Source organism: Malania oleifera, chromosome 8 (assembly GCF_029873635.1).
Source record: "Malania oleifera isolate guangnan ecotype guangnan chromosome 8, ASM2987363v1, whole genome shotgun sequence".
Lineage (NCBI taxonomy): Eukaryota > Viridiplantae > Streptophyta > Magnoliopsida > Santalales > Ximeniaceae > Malania > Malania oleifera.
Window position 1 is genome coordinate 45,724,544 of NC_080424.1, and position 14,466 is coordinate 45,739,009.

Consider the following 14,466-nt stretch of genomic DNA (forward strand, 5'->3'; position numbering starts at 1 on the left):
CAGTCAACAGTTGCTTTATCCACTACAGAGACAAAGTAAATGATAGTCACAGAGGCTATGAAGGAGGTAATTTGGCTTCAAGGATTGATGAAAGAATTGAGAATTGAACAGAAGCACATCAAGGTGCATTGTGATAGCCAAAGTACTATCCATCTAGTAAATAACCAAGTCTATCATTCAAGGACAAAGCATATCAACGTTCGATATCACTTTGTTCAAGAAATTCTGGAAGAAGGTGGAGTAGTAATCCAAAAGATTCAAACTACTGAGAATTTTACTGATATGATGACAAAAATGGTGACTATGGTCAAGTTTCAGCATTGCTTGAACTTGATCAACATTGTTGAAAATTGAAATATTGGTGCTACAAGTACGTTTGAAGATACTATGGAATCCATGAGAGATTTTAAGAGATGAAATTTCGCCAAGGTGGAGATTTGTTGAATTATGGCTCATTTCTAGAAGTTCACCATTGTTGAACTTGAGATTGTCATGGAAGTTTTCAATGGTGGGCTAGTTTTCAATGGTAGGTGATGAGTTGTTGTAATAATGTTATTTTTTAACATATATAAACCCATCACTTTCATTTGTAAATCCATCTCCAAATTTGCCTCTTTTTCTCTTAGGTACATTCTCTTTTCTCTCTCTTATTTTATAATATTTCTGTAATAGAGGAATATTAGTTGACAGTATCCGAGGACGTAGATACAATTAGCTGAACCTCGTTAAATTCTAGTATTCTTCATTTCATCTATTCAGTAGTTAGCTATTGTTGGGTATAGTTGTAGTAATATATTATATTAATTACATGTATAAGGAAAATTCTGTTTAGGAAAGTGAGACTTAAGCAGTCCGTTGTAACCTCCCATTTTCTTGAAAATTTATCTGGTGTAATTTTGTACAATCATTCACTCTCTATTCACCTCTACAATAGTAAACTGTGGTGAAGTTAGGTGGAATAATCTCGAGTTTCACAACAATATGTTATGGTTCCTTAGCAGATCCTACACACCATTATCATCCAAAGAAGATCTTTTGTTCATATTTCCTACTGCTAACTCTGCTTCAAAGCTCCCCTCGAATTGGGAGAATCGATCAAATTTCAGTTCTTCCACACCTCACTATAGAGAGCACAGCCCCATCAGAGATGGCAGCGAAAGTAATCAGATGCAAAGGTCTCTCTCTCTCTCTCTCTCTCTCACACACACGCACACACGCACACGCACACGCATAGATCCATTTCTTATTTAGATCAATGTTCGTTTTTTTCCTTCCATTTGAGAGCAGCTTCGCTGTTCATTTGCATTTTGATTTGTGGGTAAATGTTATGTATTTTCATTTATTGCAGCTGCAATATGCAGAAATGCAGGGGAGCCTCTAATTATAGAGGAAATAGAAGTAGATCCACCTCATGCTTGGGAGGTTCGCATCAAAATACTCTGCACCTCTCTCTGCCATAGTGACCTCTCAACCTGGAAATTAACTTCTGTAAGTCCTCATCAGTGTTCCCCATCTAACTATTAAAAGAAAAAACAGAGTTCTCCTAGCTCCAAACATTTTTCTCAAATTTAAATTTTCTACTCAGGGACCGGCGGCATCATTTCCAAGGATTTTCGGGCATGAGGCAGTCGGGTACGTCATTCCACAAGCATAAACTCAAAATTTATTGCATGTTTTTAAATTGCAAAACTCTTTTCATTACAAGAAAATTACATAATAATTTTGCACAAGCAACATAGAATTTTATAATTTGTTAAAATTAACTAAGATTATATTTGGGAGGGTAGATTTTACACTTGGACTTAAAATTCGTGTGTATTTTTGGCCCAAATCCAAACTTCTAGGCATGAAATATTAATTTTAAAGATATTGACTACTGCTAAGAACACATGAATTATGATTAACTGTTGTGATAAATAGCAAAATCCTCCATACCCAGATACAAAAACAGCCTCCTTTTAAATTTTATTCTTCCATACAATCATTTTTAAAATCATATCCCCATTATTTTGCTTATATGTAAATAATGCTGTGTTTTATAAAGGGTTGTGGAGTGCGTGGGAGAGCATGTGGAGGAAGTGAAGGAAGGCGAGATGGTGGTGCCAGTATTTCTTGCAAATTGTGGGGACTGCAGGGACTGCAAGTCCAAGAAGAGCAACTTGTGTTCTAAATTTCCACGGGTGAACTACAGTGGAATGCCCAGGGATGGAGGCAGCAGGTTTAGGGACATGAAAGGAGAGGCTTTGAACCATTTCCTGTTTGTGTCCAGCTTCTCTGAGTACACTGTGGTTGATATCACCCATGTTGTCAAGATCAGCTCGCAGATTCCCCTTGACAGGGCCTGCTTGCTTAGTTGTGGAGTCCCAACGGGTCAGTCATTCACCATTTCCATTTGAATTAAGGATTTTATTTGAGCAAAGTAAATATATATATATATATATATATATATATCATATTTTCATGAAATGATTGTACGGATGATGATGATGGGAGTAAATGTATGTACTGCAGGAGTGGGAGCTGTGTGGAAGGTGGCAAACGTGGAAGAAGGATCTACAGTTGCCATCTTCGGCCTTGGCACCGTCGGACTTGCGGTACGTATATGTTTATATGTGAGGAAGTATTAGCCTGGTTGGGCTAGTGGTGTGCCATTCTCATTTGAAAGTTTATTGGGTTTGAAGAATTGACTGGTCTGGATTGAAGTAGATGATTATATATCCTCCATACAATATGCCATAGAGAGGATAAAACGTGAAAATTAATCTCTCATCATGTCATATCTTAATTAGCATCTCATAATTTTGGGTGGACCAAATATAGGGTGACAATTTCTAACCAAATTTCAAGGCTCTCATAGCACGTGAATTTGAGGAAATTTTAAAATCTTAAGCTTATGATTAGGTGAAATTCAAAAGTAATTATAATCTCTCTCTAGCATGTGGTAACATATGAATTCGGTTACAAAATTGATATTGCAGGTCGCAGAAGGAGCAAGGCTCTGCAAAGCTTCTAAAATCATAGGCGTTGATTTAAATCCTCAAAAATTTGAGATAGGTATGACTTCTCTCCGAATCATTAAAGCTTATTAGAGAAATATTTGAGGCACAACTCCTCTGGATAGGATGTGGAATTCACATGAGGTATGCTTTGATGTGAATTCAAATAGGACGAGTCTTGTCATATTACAATTTTTAAATTTCACATCTTACATGTAGAAACCATTCCTTATAAATATTTTTTGTAAATTAATATTGGGCTACAACATATGTAGAAATTTTGTGATTTTTTGGTTATTTTTATTATATATACATATATAATGCTCTTGTTGCAGGAAAGAAATTTGGAATTACACATTTTGTTAATCCTACCACATGTGGGGAGAATTCGGTTCCTGAGGTTTGTCTCTTGTTTAGTTTATCTTGAAGAAATAGTCAGTAATAAATTGATGTCTTCATTTAATTAGCTAATGAAATCAACCTATCATGCCTAAATAATTTCGAATTAATTGATTTTTCTGTTGAATAAATTAATAGCAGTAAATGTGTTTTATTTTCTACCTAATTTGTAGGAGCTAGTTAGCATGATGTTAGTGGTGCCAAAAAGTTGTTTAGCATGATGTTAGTGATAGCATGATGTTAGCGGTGCCTAGAAGTTGTTTAGCATGATGTTAGTGGTGCCAAAAAGTTATTTAGCATGATGTTAGTGGTGCTTAGGAGTTGTTTAACATGATGTTAGTGGTAGTATGATGTTAGTGATGCCTATTTTTGTGCTTGTAACCATTTTTTTTTAGCCTATATAATGGTCATTTCCTTACTAATGAAGTAGTAGAGTTTTCAATCCAACTTTGTTTCCCCTTGTTTTTAAATTTATTGTTTTCTTCTTCCATTTTACATCAGTGGCATTAGAGCCAAGTTAGAGTTCCACAATGGCTTCTGAAACTTTTGTGCAGCCAGCCATTCCACGCTTTGATGGTTACTATGACCGTTGGAACATGCTCATGGAAAATTTTTTGAGGTCCAAAGAATATTGGATAGTTGTTGTTTCTGGAGTAGCAGAACCAGCAGCAGGTGTTGTGATAACAGATGCACAGAAGGTGAAGCTTGCAGGGTAGAAGTTGAAGGATCTCAAAGCAAAGAATTATCTCTTCTAGGAAATTGATCATTTTATCCTGGAAACTATTCTTTGCAAAGAAACTTCCAAGTAGATCTGGGACTTTATGAAGAAGAAGTATGAGGGGACAAGAAAGGCAAAGAGGGCACAACTGCAAGCACTTCAAGGCGATTTCGAAACGTTACACATGAAGTTTGGAGAATTGGTGACAGATTCTCCAGGATGATGGCAATCACAAATAAGATGAGAATCCATGGCGACCAAATGACTGATGTCACTATCATTGAAAAGATTCTTCATTCAATGACAACGAAATTCAACTATGTTGTTTGTTCGATTGAGGAATCTAAAGACACTGACAGCATGTCCATCGATGAATTCCAGAGTTCTTTGTTGGTTCATGAACAGAAAATGAATTGGCAAGACAAGAATGAGCAAGCATTACAAGCCTCGGCATCAAAAGGAGGAGGTCATGGACGAGGAAGAGGCAGAGGCAAAGGTGGCAATGATGGTAGAAACTCAAATAAGAAATCTAAAGATTCTGATTCTTAAGGGAGAGGAAAAGGCCATGACAACAACAACAATCATTCAACGCCTTCCAAATCAAAGTCAGCAGACAAATCAAAAGTTGAATGCTACAGGTGTTACAAGTTTGGTCACTACAAGTCAGAGTGTGATACTAATCTAAGGAGAGATGGTGGAAAGCAGTCCAATTTTTCTCAGAAGGAAGAAGAGGTGTCTTTGTTGATGGTTTGTCACGTGAAGGAGGAAACCCACAAGAAATTCTTGTGGTACTTAGACACTGGCTGCAACAATCATATGAGTGGAGAGAAGTTTGTATTCTCTGAATTGGATGAAGCTTTTCATGATGTTGTGAAGTTCGGTGATGGCTCTATAGTGTCTGTTATAGGAAAAGGAAAGGTAGCAATTCAAACCAACAAAAATTCTATTCAAACTATTTCTAACGTTCTCTTTGTTCTAGATTTGAGAACAAACTTACTCAATGTTGGCCAGCTATAAGAAAAGGGATATGGAATCTCTATAAAAAATGGAGTCTACAGAATTGAAGATGAAAATTTGGGCTTGATAGCTCAAGTCAACATGACAATCAACCGAATGTTTCCATTGTATCTCCATGACACCGCTCACTCATGTCTTTTTGCAAGATTGGGAGAGAAGGAATGGCTATGGCATTTTCGCTATGGGCATCTTAGCTTTGGTGGGTTGAAGACTTTACAACAGAAGAATATGGTGACAGGTCTTCCTCAAATTACAGATCCTTCTAAATATGTGAAGAATGTGTTGTTAGCAAACAACACAGTAATCAATTCCCACAAGGGAATCATACAGGCTCCACTGGAGCTTGTTCATTTCGACATTTGCAGGCTAATAACTCCATGCTCTAATGGAGGTAAGAGATATATACTTAATTTCATTGATGATTTTAGTCATAAAAGCTGGGTTTATTTTTTGCAAGATAAGTCTGAAGCCTTTCTAACCTCTAAAAGCTATAAAGTGTTGGTTGAGAAAGAAGTTGGCAGTCCCATAAAAATTCTTCATACAGATCGTGGTGGAGAATATAACTCACATAAATTTTCAAGTTTCTGTGAGACTCATGGAATCAACAGGCAGCTTACAACAGCTTCTACGCCCCAAAAAAATGGTGTTTGTGATAGGAAGAATCATACTATTATAAATATGGTGCGAAGTCTTTTAATAAGGAGCTGTATTCCAAAGAGCCTCTGGTCTGAAGCAGTTAACTGGAGCATTCATATATTGAATAGAAATCCCACACGTGCTGCTCAAAATAAGATACCAGAGGAAGCATGGAGCGGACGGAAACCAACTGTTGATCACTTTAGAACTTTTGGGTGTGTTGCATATGCCCATATTCTAGATTAGAAGAGGAAGAAGCTAGATGACAAGGGAGAAAAATGTATTTTTCTTGGTGTTAGTGATCAATCAAAAGCTTATAAGCTTTACAATCCTAACACTAAGAAAATTCTTATCAGTCGAGACGTTATTTCTAATGAAAAACAAATTTGGGAATGGAGCAAAAAATGTAGTTGGAGAGCCAATTCCAACTAGTTTTGATGGAGAATATGGTGATGAAGCAAGCTAGCCGCAGCAACACCTTGCTTGAGCAACTCAAGCATTTGAGAATCCTCAAAAGGAAACTCTTGCAACCTTTGAAGTCACTCTAACGGCACTAGAAGCAGCAGCTAAATCACGTTCTCATCATGTTCGAAGGAGGCTAGCATGGATGTCAAATTATGAGGTAATCGAAATTAATCAATCTAAAGACCAAATCACTCATTTTGATCTATTTTCAGATTGTGATCCTACAATGTTTGAAAGTGCTTTCAAAGAATCAAAATGGCGGAAGGCTATGGATGCTGAAATTGCAGTCATTGAAAAGAATGACACTTGGGAGTTATCTGATCTTCCATAAGGACACAAAACAATTGGCGTGAAGTGGGTTTACAAGACAAAGTTGAAGGAGAATGGTGAAGTAGACAAATACAAGACATGCTTGGTGGCCAAGGGCTATAAGCAAGAGTGCGGTGTTGATTATAAAGAAGTCTTTGCTCCAGTTGCAAAGGCATGACACAATCAGATTGATGATTGAATTAGCAGCTCAAAACTCATGGCCTATCTTTCAGCTGTACGTGAATTCAGCGTTCCTCCATGGAGATTTGAAGGAACTGGTATTTATCGATCAACCTCCTGGTTATGTGAAATCTGAAAATAAGCACAAAGTGTATAGACTAAAGAAGACTCTATATGGATTAAAACAAGCCCTATGGGCTTGGTATAATCATATAGAAACTTATTTTTTGAAGGAAGGATTTCAAAAATGTCTTTATGAACATACACTTTTCATAAAAGTTGAGGATGGAGGGAAAATGCTCATTGTTTTCTCATATGTAGATGATTTATTCTATACTGGAAGTAATATAGCCATGTTTAGAAGCTTTAAGAAATCCATGATGGCTGAATTTGACATGTCTGATCTTGGCATGATGCATTACTTTCTTGGTATAGAAGTGTTGCAGTCTTCTACCAGCATTCTTATTTCTCAAAAGAAATATGTGGGAGAAATCTTGGACAAGTTTCAGATGAAGGATTGTAATCCTATGAATACACCATCTGAGTTTGGTTTGAAACTAAACAAAGATGATGGAGGAAAGAAGGTTAACAGTACTCTTTACAAGCATATTATGGGGAGCTTAATGTATTTGACTGCGATAAGGCCTAATATAATGCATGTTGTAAGTGTCATTAGTAGATACATGGAGCGTCCAATAGAGATTCATCTTTTGGTTGTAAAAAGAATTCTTAGGTACTTGGAAGGTACTAAGGAGTTTGGGTTGTTCTTAAAAAAGGGAGAAAAGTCAGATTTGTTTGGCTTTACAGATAGTGATTATGTAGGAGATTCTGATGATTGTAAAAGCACATTTGGGTATGTTTTAATGTTGGGAATAGGAGCTGTTTCATGGTCATCAAAGAAGCAGCCAATCGTCACATTGTCAACCACTGAAGCTGAATTTGTTGCAACAATAGCTTGTGCTTGTCAAACTATTTGGCCGAAGAAGATTCTTGAAGAGCTGCAGTTCAAAGAAGATGGGCCTACTCTTATTTACTATGACAATAGTTCAGCAATAAAGCTCTCAAAGAATCTTGTTCTACATGGTCGAAGCAAGCATATAGATGTGAAGTATCATTTCTTGAGAGATTTCACAAATGGAGTTATTAATCTGGTTTACTGTAGAAGTGAAGACCAAATTGCTGATATTCTAACAAAGCCTCTCAAATTTCCAGCATTTCAGAAGCTCAAGGAGTTACTTGGTGTTTGCAGTTCAAAGGACTTTATCTGAGGGATGACGCTTTAAAGTTTAAGTCTTATTAAACTGATGTTATGCATGGAACATCAGTTTAAGGGAGGGTTTATTGAATAAATTAATAGTAGCAAGTGTGTTTTATTTTCTACCTAATTTGTAGGAGTTAGTTAATTAGCATGATGTTAGTGGTGCCTAGAAGTTGTTTAGCATGATGTTAGTGGTAGTATGATGTTAATAGTGCCTAGAAATTGTTTAGTATGATATTAATGGTGCCTAGGAGTTGTTTAGCATGATGTTAGTGGTACCATGAAATTAGTGGTGCCTATTTTTGTGCTTGTAACCATTTGCTTTTAGCCTATATAATAGTCATTTTCTTATCAATGAAGTAGTAGAATTTTCAATCCAACTTTGTTTTTTTTTTTTTTTTTTTTTAATTTATCATTTTCTTCTTTCATTTTACATCATTTTTCAATAATTATTTATAGAAATTTGCATTTGAATTAATAATTGGATGTGAATTGTGAACTGTGTATTGAACCGGGGGCGACGAATGCAACCATGGTGCAGGTGATTAAAGAAATGACAGAAGATGGAGTTGACTATTCCTTTGAGTGCATTGGGTTGGCATCCTCCATGCAAGATGCCTTCACTTCCACTCGGCAGGTCTCTCTCTCTCTCTCTCCCCCCGTGAATGCTACGTCAAAAAGATTTTTAGCAATATTAATGAAGGGGGTATTTGTGAAAGGATGCAGGGGTGGGGGAAGACAGTGATACTCGGCATAGGGTTGCACGGAGCGCCTGTTAATATCCGCCCCTTCGATATTCTGAGAGGGAAGACAGTGGTGGGTTCTCTTTTTGGAGGAATTAAGCCCAAATCTGACATTCCTGCCTTGGCCCATAAGTATCTCCACAAGGTCGTTTACTGATATCCTTGCTTCTTCGTCTCACCCATGTCTCTTGGGTTTGACTGTGTGTGTACATATATATATATATATATATATATATGCAAACCCTTCCTAAATTCATTCTAAATTGCATTATTAATTGCGTCATTATATGCATATGCAGATTCATTTATTCATTGATGTTCACTTAGTTTTGGATGCTCACAGGAGCTTAGTTTGGATGAGTTCATCACGCACGAGGTGAGCTTCCAGGATATTAACAAAGCTTTTGACTTACTCCTTCAAGGCAAGAGCCTCCGCTGCATCATATGGATGGATAAACAGGTCAATGCATGTGTCACGCCCATCACCCATGACTAAATCTCTAATTTTCAAATAAATATAATAAATAATTAACAAGCCATTTTAATCAGCTGGCACACTCATCTAGTATTCAGATTTTGAATACGTCCGTAGCATTAATAAAGAAGGTTGTAGTATTGTTGGAAATGTGTATCTCCCTCAGCCCACATCAAAAGAAATGTATTGTCTCTATCCATTATCTGATTATTTATTTAAATGGCATTTACCTTATAGGTCTCATATTTAATTATGTAATGGAATGAAGAAGGATACAATATGGGAGAATGAATAACTATAGATTACATAAAGTAGCTTAAAAAAACTACATTTGGATGACTTGATTAATTTGACATTAGATCAATATTTGACTAAAGAGATGATGAGCGTGAGATAAGCAACCTATGGCATTCTTGAAGAGCATGAATATTGTTCTCAATTACTAGTTCATCAGCTACTCATGGTTGCCAGGATTGATTGTCGTGATTAATAATTAATAGGGTTGATTCACCAGCTATACAGGCACTCTAATTATTGCTAATTGGCTTTTTTTAATAGTATGTTAGACTATTATTAAGTTGGTTTTTCATGATTAAATGAATACAATGTCCATTGAGATTGATCAAGTTGTTTTTCTTTGGTTCAACTGACTAATACTTCATCATCTAGGCAAGGTTGGCTTTGGTTGCTCACTCACTTGGTCAAACTTGCAATGTGTATGATTTACCTATCCTAACATACTCTCATGTTTGATCTAAAATTTCAAATTGGACTTAGGAATAATAACATATTCCAACCTAATATGATATTTCTATTATCCTAAGCTAAATTTGAGATTAGGAGAAAATGCCAAAAGGTGGGAAAGTGATACTAAATCTCAAAAGGGTTTATATGCATATGGACACATGCACACTCCATTATTCATTGCAGAATCAAATTTGACAAATGTTAATCATTTGTTTAGTTTAATTTTAATCTTGGCTATTTATTCTTATGGTTCAAATGGGCATCCAATAGGGAGGGAGGTTGAATTGGGTGGTTTTAAAAAATTATGACTTGTTTAAATTCTTTTAAAATCAAAATGATGATTAAGATGAATACAATCATTACAAGTAAATGAAATCATTTGTTTGGTTTTATTTTAATCTTGGCTAGCTATTCCTTCCCTAAATTGAAACACTTGGGATGACTTATGTTGAGAATTTCACTTGTCAATTTGCCTCATATTGGAAAAATTGAGTGGATGATGGTGCTTATATACATGGTTGAGCGCAAAACCCAATGGGCTTAAGCTTTTGGGTCAAGTTGGTCCTCACCCATATGTTTCAAGCCCATCTATGGACTCCTCCGGTCCTAACAAGTGGTATCGGAGCCAACGGTTTGTATCTCTAGGTAAGCGACATCGTAAAAGTTGAGACATGAAACTAATTTTCCTAACCTGCAGACAGTTGAAGGATCAAGTGTGTGACCGAGGCCAATAAAGATCATCTAAGCTTGGAAGATGGATTTGAAAAGGGTCAAGACGTGGGAGGTAGGATTAGTTCGGAGGCACAATTCGAGACACATAAGGTGCACTGGTAAGGCCCACTTGAGTAACTGTTTGAAAATTGAGTTTACTCCTATAAGGGAGACAAATTTCATTTAAAAGTGGGCAATTGGAACTCACAAGTGAAGGGGGATTGTTGAGAATTCCACTCGTGAATTTATCCCACATTGAAAAAATTAAGTGGATAATGGGTGATTATATACATGGTTGAGTACAAGACCCTATAGGCTTAAGATTTTGGGTCAAGTTGGTGTTCACTCATGTGTATTAAGCCCCATCTATGGACTCCTCCGGTCCTAACAAGAGTTTTTATATCAAACTGAATTAGTTCAAGATCAAATTGTGCTACCAAAGCAAATAAAATTCGAATAGAAGAATGTTTAACAATTGGAGAAAATATCTCATTATAATCAATACCTTCTTTACGTGCATAGCCCTTAGAAACCAATTTAACTTTGAAGCAAACATTATTTTCATATAGAAATCCTTTTTTCTTTACATAAACCCATTTGCAATCAATTGCTTTCTTACCTTTGGGTAGCTGGGCTAGCTCTCAAGTCTAATTCTAATGAAGAGACTAAATTTCTTCATTCATCGCTCTTATCCATTTGTCTGATTTAGAGTTCCTCATTATTTCTTTGAAAGTGTAAGGAATATCATCATCAACAACTGGAAGCGCATAGGTCACCATGCTAGTATACTAAGCAGGTTTTCGAATTTCTCCTCTTGGCCTCTAAGAAACAATTGATTCTTGTTGCTGTGAAGACTCTTGGATTGAAATATCCTCTTCTTGTATATTGTTCCAAACTGTAAATGGAGAGTTACATCGTGTAGCCTCATTTCTCACTAGGTTTCCCAAAATTGTCACAACCTCCACATGTTGTTGAGTATCACTGGTCTTTTCTTCAACTAGTGACTCCTTATGTATTGTTTTCTTTATAAAAATTGTGGAAGACATTAGAAGATACATTTATGACCAAGAGTCTAGAAAATCGACTTTATTTAAAAAAGAAATTATTTCACTTCTAGTATTAACTAAAAATTTCTATGAATGACCACATAAATGAGAGCTTTCAATAAAATTTTGGCTAATTTGTTAAATTTGGATAAAAATGTCAAAGATAAGGACAAGAACTTATTGTTACTGAATTCTCTCCCTGATGATTATGAGCATCTCACCACCATTTTATTATATAGGAAGGATAAAGTTACTTTTGATGCTGTTTGTACTGCATTGATTAATACTGAAGACAGAAAAAATGATCAAAGGGTCCATAAGGAAAGAAACAATAGCAGAAGCACTAACAATAAAAGAGACGTTCTCAGAGTCATAAACCTGGAAGAAGGAATAAATCTCGAGGGAGACCTACTAAAGATGAATGCACCTTTTGTCATAAGGAAGGACATTGGAAGAAAGATTGCCCTAAATTACAGCAAAAGAATAAAGGTAAAGCACATTCTAATGCCAATATAGCTAAGCATGATGGAAGTGAGTCAAATTTTTCTCTTGTTGGAACATCTTTGATACATTACTGTGGTGAGTGGATTTTAGATTCTGGTTGTTCCTATCAAATGTGTCCCAATAAGGAATGATTTTCTAATTTTGAAAAATTGGATGGTGGGGTAGTTTTTATGGGAAAGGATAATACCTATAAAATTACTGGAATAGGTTCAATACAGTTGAAATGTCAAGATGGAATTGTTAAAATCTTGACTGATGTTAGATATGTTCCAAGCCTAAAGAAAAATCTTATCTCACTGGTTGCCTTAGAATCTAAAGGGTTCACTATTACTTTAAAAGATGGAACCTTAAATGTTAAATCAGGTGTCCCAATATGTATCAAACCTCGTCAATTCTTATACTATTCTTTATTGTTGTCTTTTATTATTATTTTTTGCATTGCTTTAGTTTTGTTATATATTCAATAGCAATACTTCAACTTTTTCTATGTTCATTGTGTTCTTTAGTTTCTAGAGGATTGATTGCGTGTGATAGAATCAAGCTTCTCCCCTCATTTTCTTCACAAAATTCCTTGGTAGTCTCCTTGCCTTTATTTCTTTTAGGCATGAGCCTCTACATCTATTTTATTAATTTTGATATTTTTAATTTATCTTCTCGCTACATTTTTTTTGTTTAACAAAGTTTGTGCTTTCCTTATTCTCTTCATTATTTTTCTTAATTCAAAGTTAAAAATATTTTTGGTCAAGCATAGATCTTGTTTGAGTGGGCCTCCTTGTATATGAGGATTTAGGTTCCCAAAATGACTTTTGAGGCTCGAGGCAATAGAAGTTATAGGAATATGGTTATGAAATGCCAAAGGACGGTTTGGTTTACATACTTTTCCTCACTTCACTTCTTCCTTTTTATTTCACCTCTTTTGGGCTCCATTATAGTTACTTGGAAAGAGAAAGAAGAGAGAGCAGAGGAGAGAGAGAGAGAGAGAGAGAGAGAGAGAGAGAGAGAATATCTAAGAGGAAGATTTGCATGCTCAGAAAAGAGAGAAAGAAAAACAAGAAAAGAGAATGAGGAAGAAAAAAAAACGTATATATAAAATTGAGTGGAACATGTATCACCGTCTATACGGTGATACGTGTCACAACTAGGACCAAGTGTTTGAAGGGTGACGTGGCACGATCTAAATTGTCTTATCTGTGTTTTCTTTAGATGGTCAGATTGTTACCACGTCAGCAATCCATGTGAAATATATAGAGCCCATCAGGTTTTGCCACATGGCAGGTGACACCATATTGACATCACCCTATAACAGAAATTTCAAATAAAAAAAATATGTTGAAGGTTGTCACGCGGCAGGTGACATCACCCTGCTACAATGAACTTAAATAAATAAATAAATAAATAAATAAAGTTACTACGTGTCACCTCTAGATCTATGGGTGGACACGTCGCCCAATAAAATGAACTGGTTGAATCTGGTTTAGATCAGTTAAACTAGAGTGCTTTTCCCGAACCTTCGGTTTATATTTATTTATTTTATTTTTAATTTTTAATTGTTTTCTAGTTTTTTGAAAATTGGAAAAAAAAAATTAGGAAACAACAACAACAACAACAACAACAAAACCAAGCCTTAGTCCCACTAAGTGGGATCGGCTATATGAATCTTTTTCCGCCAATTTATGTGATCATGTACCATTTCTTTTGATAGATTCAAAGACATTAAATCCTTACTCACTATCTCCTCCCAAGTTATTTTAGGTCTACCCCTACCCCTTCTACTTCCCCCCACAATAACTATGTCACTCTTCCTCAAAGGTGCACTATAAGGCCTACGTTGCAAGTGTCCATACCATCTGAGTCATCCTTCCCTTATCTTATCTTCTATAGGAGCTACACCTAACTTACCACGAATATGTTCATTCCTTAATTTATCTTTTAATGTTATACCACTCATCCATCTAAACATCCTCATCTCGACAACTTTTACTTTTTGGATATTATATTTCTTCGTCGCCTAACATTCTGATCCATATAGCATAGCTGATCTTATAGCTGTCCTATAAAACTTCCCTTTCAATTTTAAGGGTATTCTACGATCACATAGAACACTTGAAGAACTTTTCCATTTTACCCAACTTGATTTAACTCTATGCATTACATCATCTTCAATTTCTCCTTTAGCTTGCATAATAGATCCAAGGTATCGAAATCTACAAGTACTATTTATTTCTTCATCATCAAGTTAACTTTGTCTCCAATATTCCTCCT

General features: G+C 35.8%; 1 protein-coding gene across 3 annotated transcripts; it reads left to right on the forward strand.

Moving 5' to 3' along the window:
* Positions 1–1,012: 1,012 nt before the first annotated feature.
* Positions 1,013–9,439, forward strand: LOC131162007 (alcohol dehydrogenase-like 1). 3 transcript variants are annotated; one of them, XM_058118100.1, is made up of 10 exons: positions 1,013–1,175; positions 1,362–1,488; positions 1,586–1,632; positions 2,045–2,370; positions 2,512–2,594; positions 2,979–3,054; positions 3,332–3,396; positions 8,520–8,615; positions 8,705–8,866; positions 9,065–9,439. In XM_058118100.1, the coding sequence occupies exons 1-10, from the start codon at positions 1,168–1,170 to the stop codon at positions 9,215–9,217; spliced, it is 1,143 nt and encodes a 380-aa protein (XP_057974083.1). In that variant the 5' UTR covers positions 1,013–1,167; the 3' UTR covers positions 9,218–9,439. The 3 variants fall into 3 exon arrangements, with proteins under 3 accessions (XP_057974083.1, XP_057974085.1, XP_057974084.1); XM_058118102.1 differs by lacking the exon at positions 9,065–9,439 and having other exon boundaries at positions 1,015–1,175; positions 1,349–1,488; positions 8,698–8,863; XM_058118101.1 differs by having other exon boundaries at positions 1,048–1,175; positions 1,349–1,488; positions 8,705–9,439.
* The last annotated feature ends 5,027 nt before the right edge of the window (positions 9,440–14,466 follow it).

Excerpts from the sequence above, each read along its gene's own strand:
- LOC131162007 (XM_058118100.1), top strand. Across the intron at positions 1,633-2,044 it reads TTCGGGCATGAGGCAGTCGG|GGTTGTGGAGTGCGTGGGAG; the intron begins GTACGTCATTCC and ends TGTTTTATAAAG. Across the intron at positions 8,867-9,064 it reads CCCATAAGTATCTCCACAAG|GAGCTTAGTTTGGATGAGTT; the intron begins GTCGTTTACTGA and ends GGATGCTCACAG.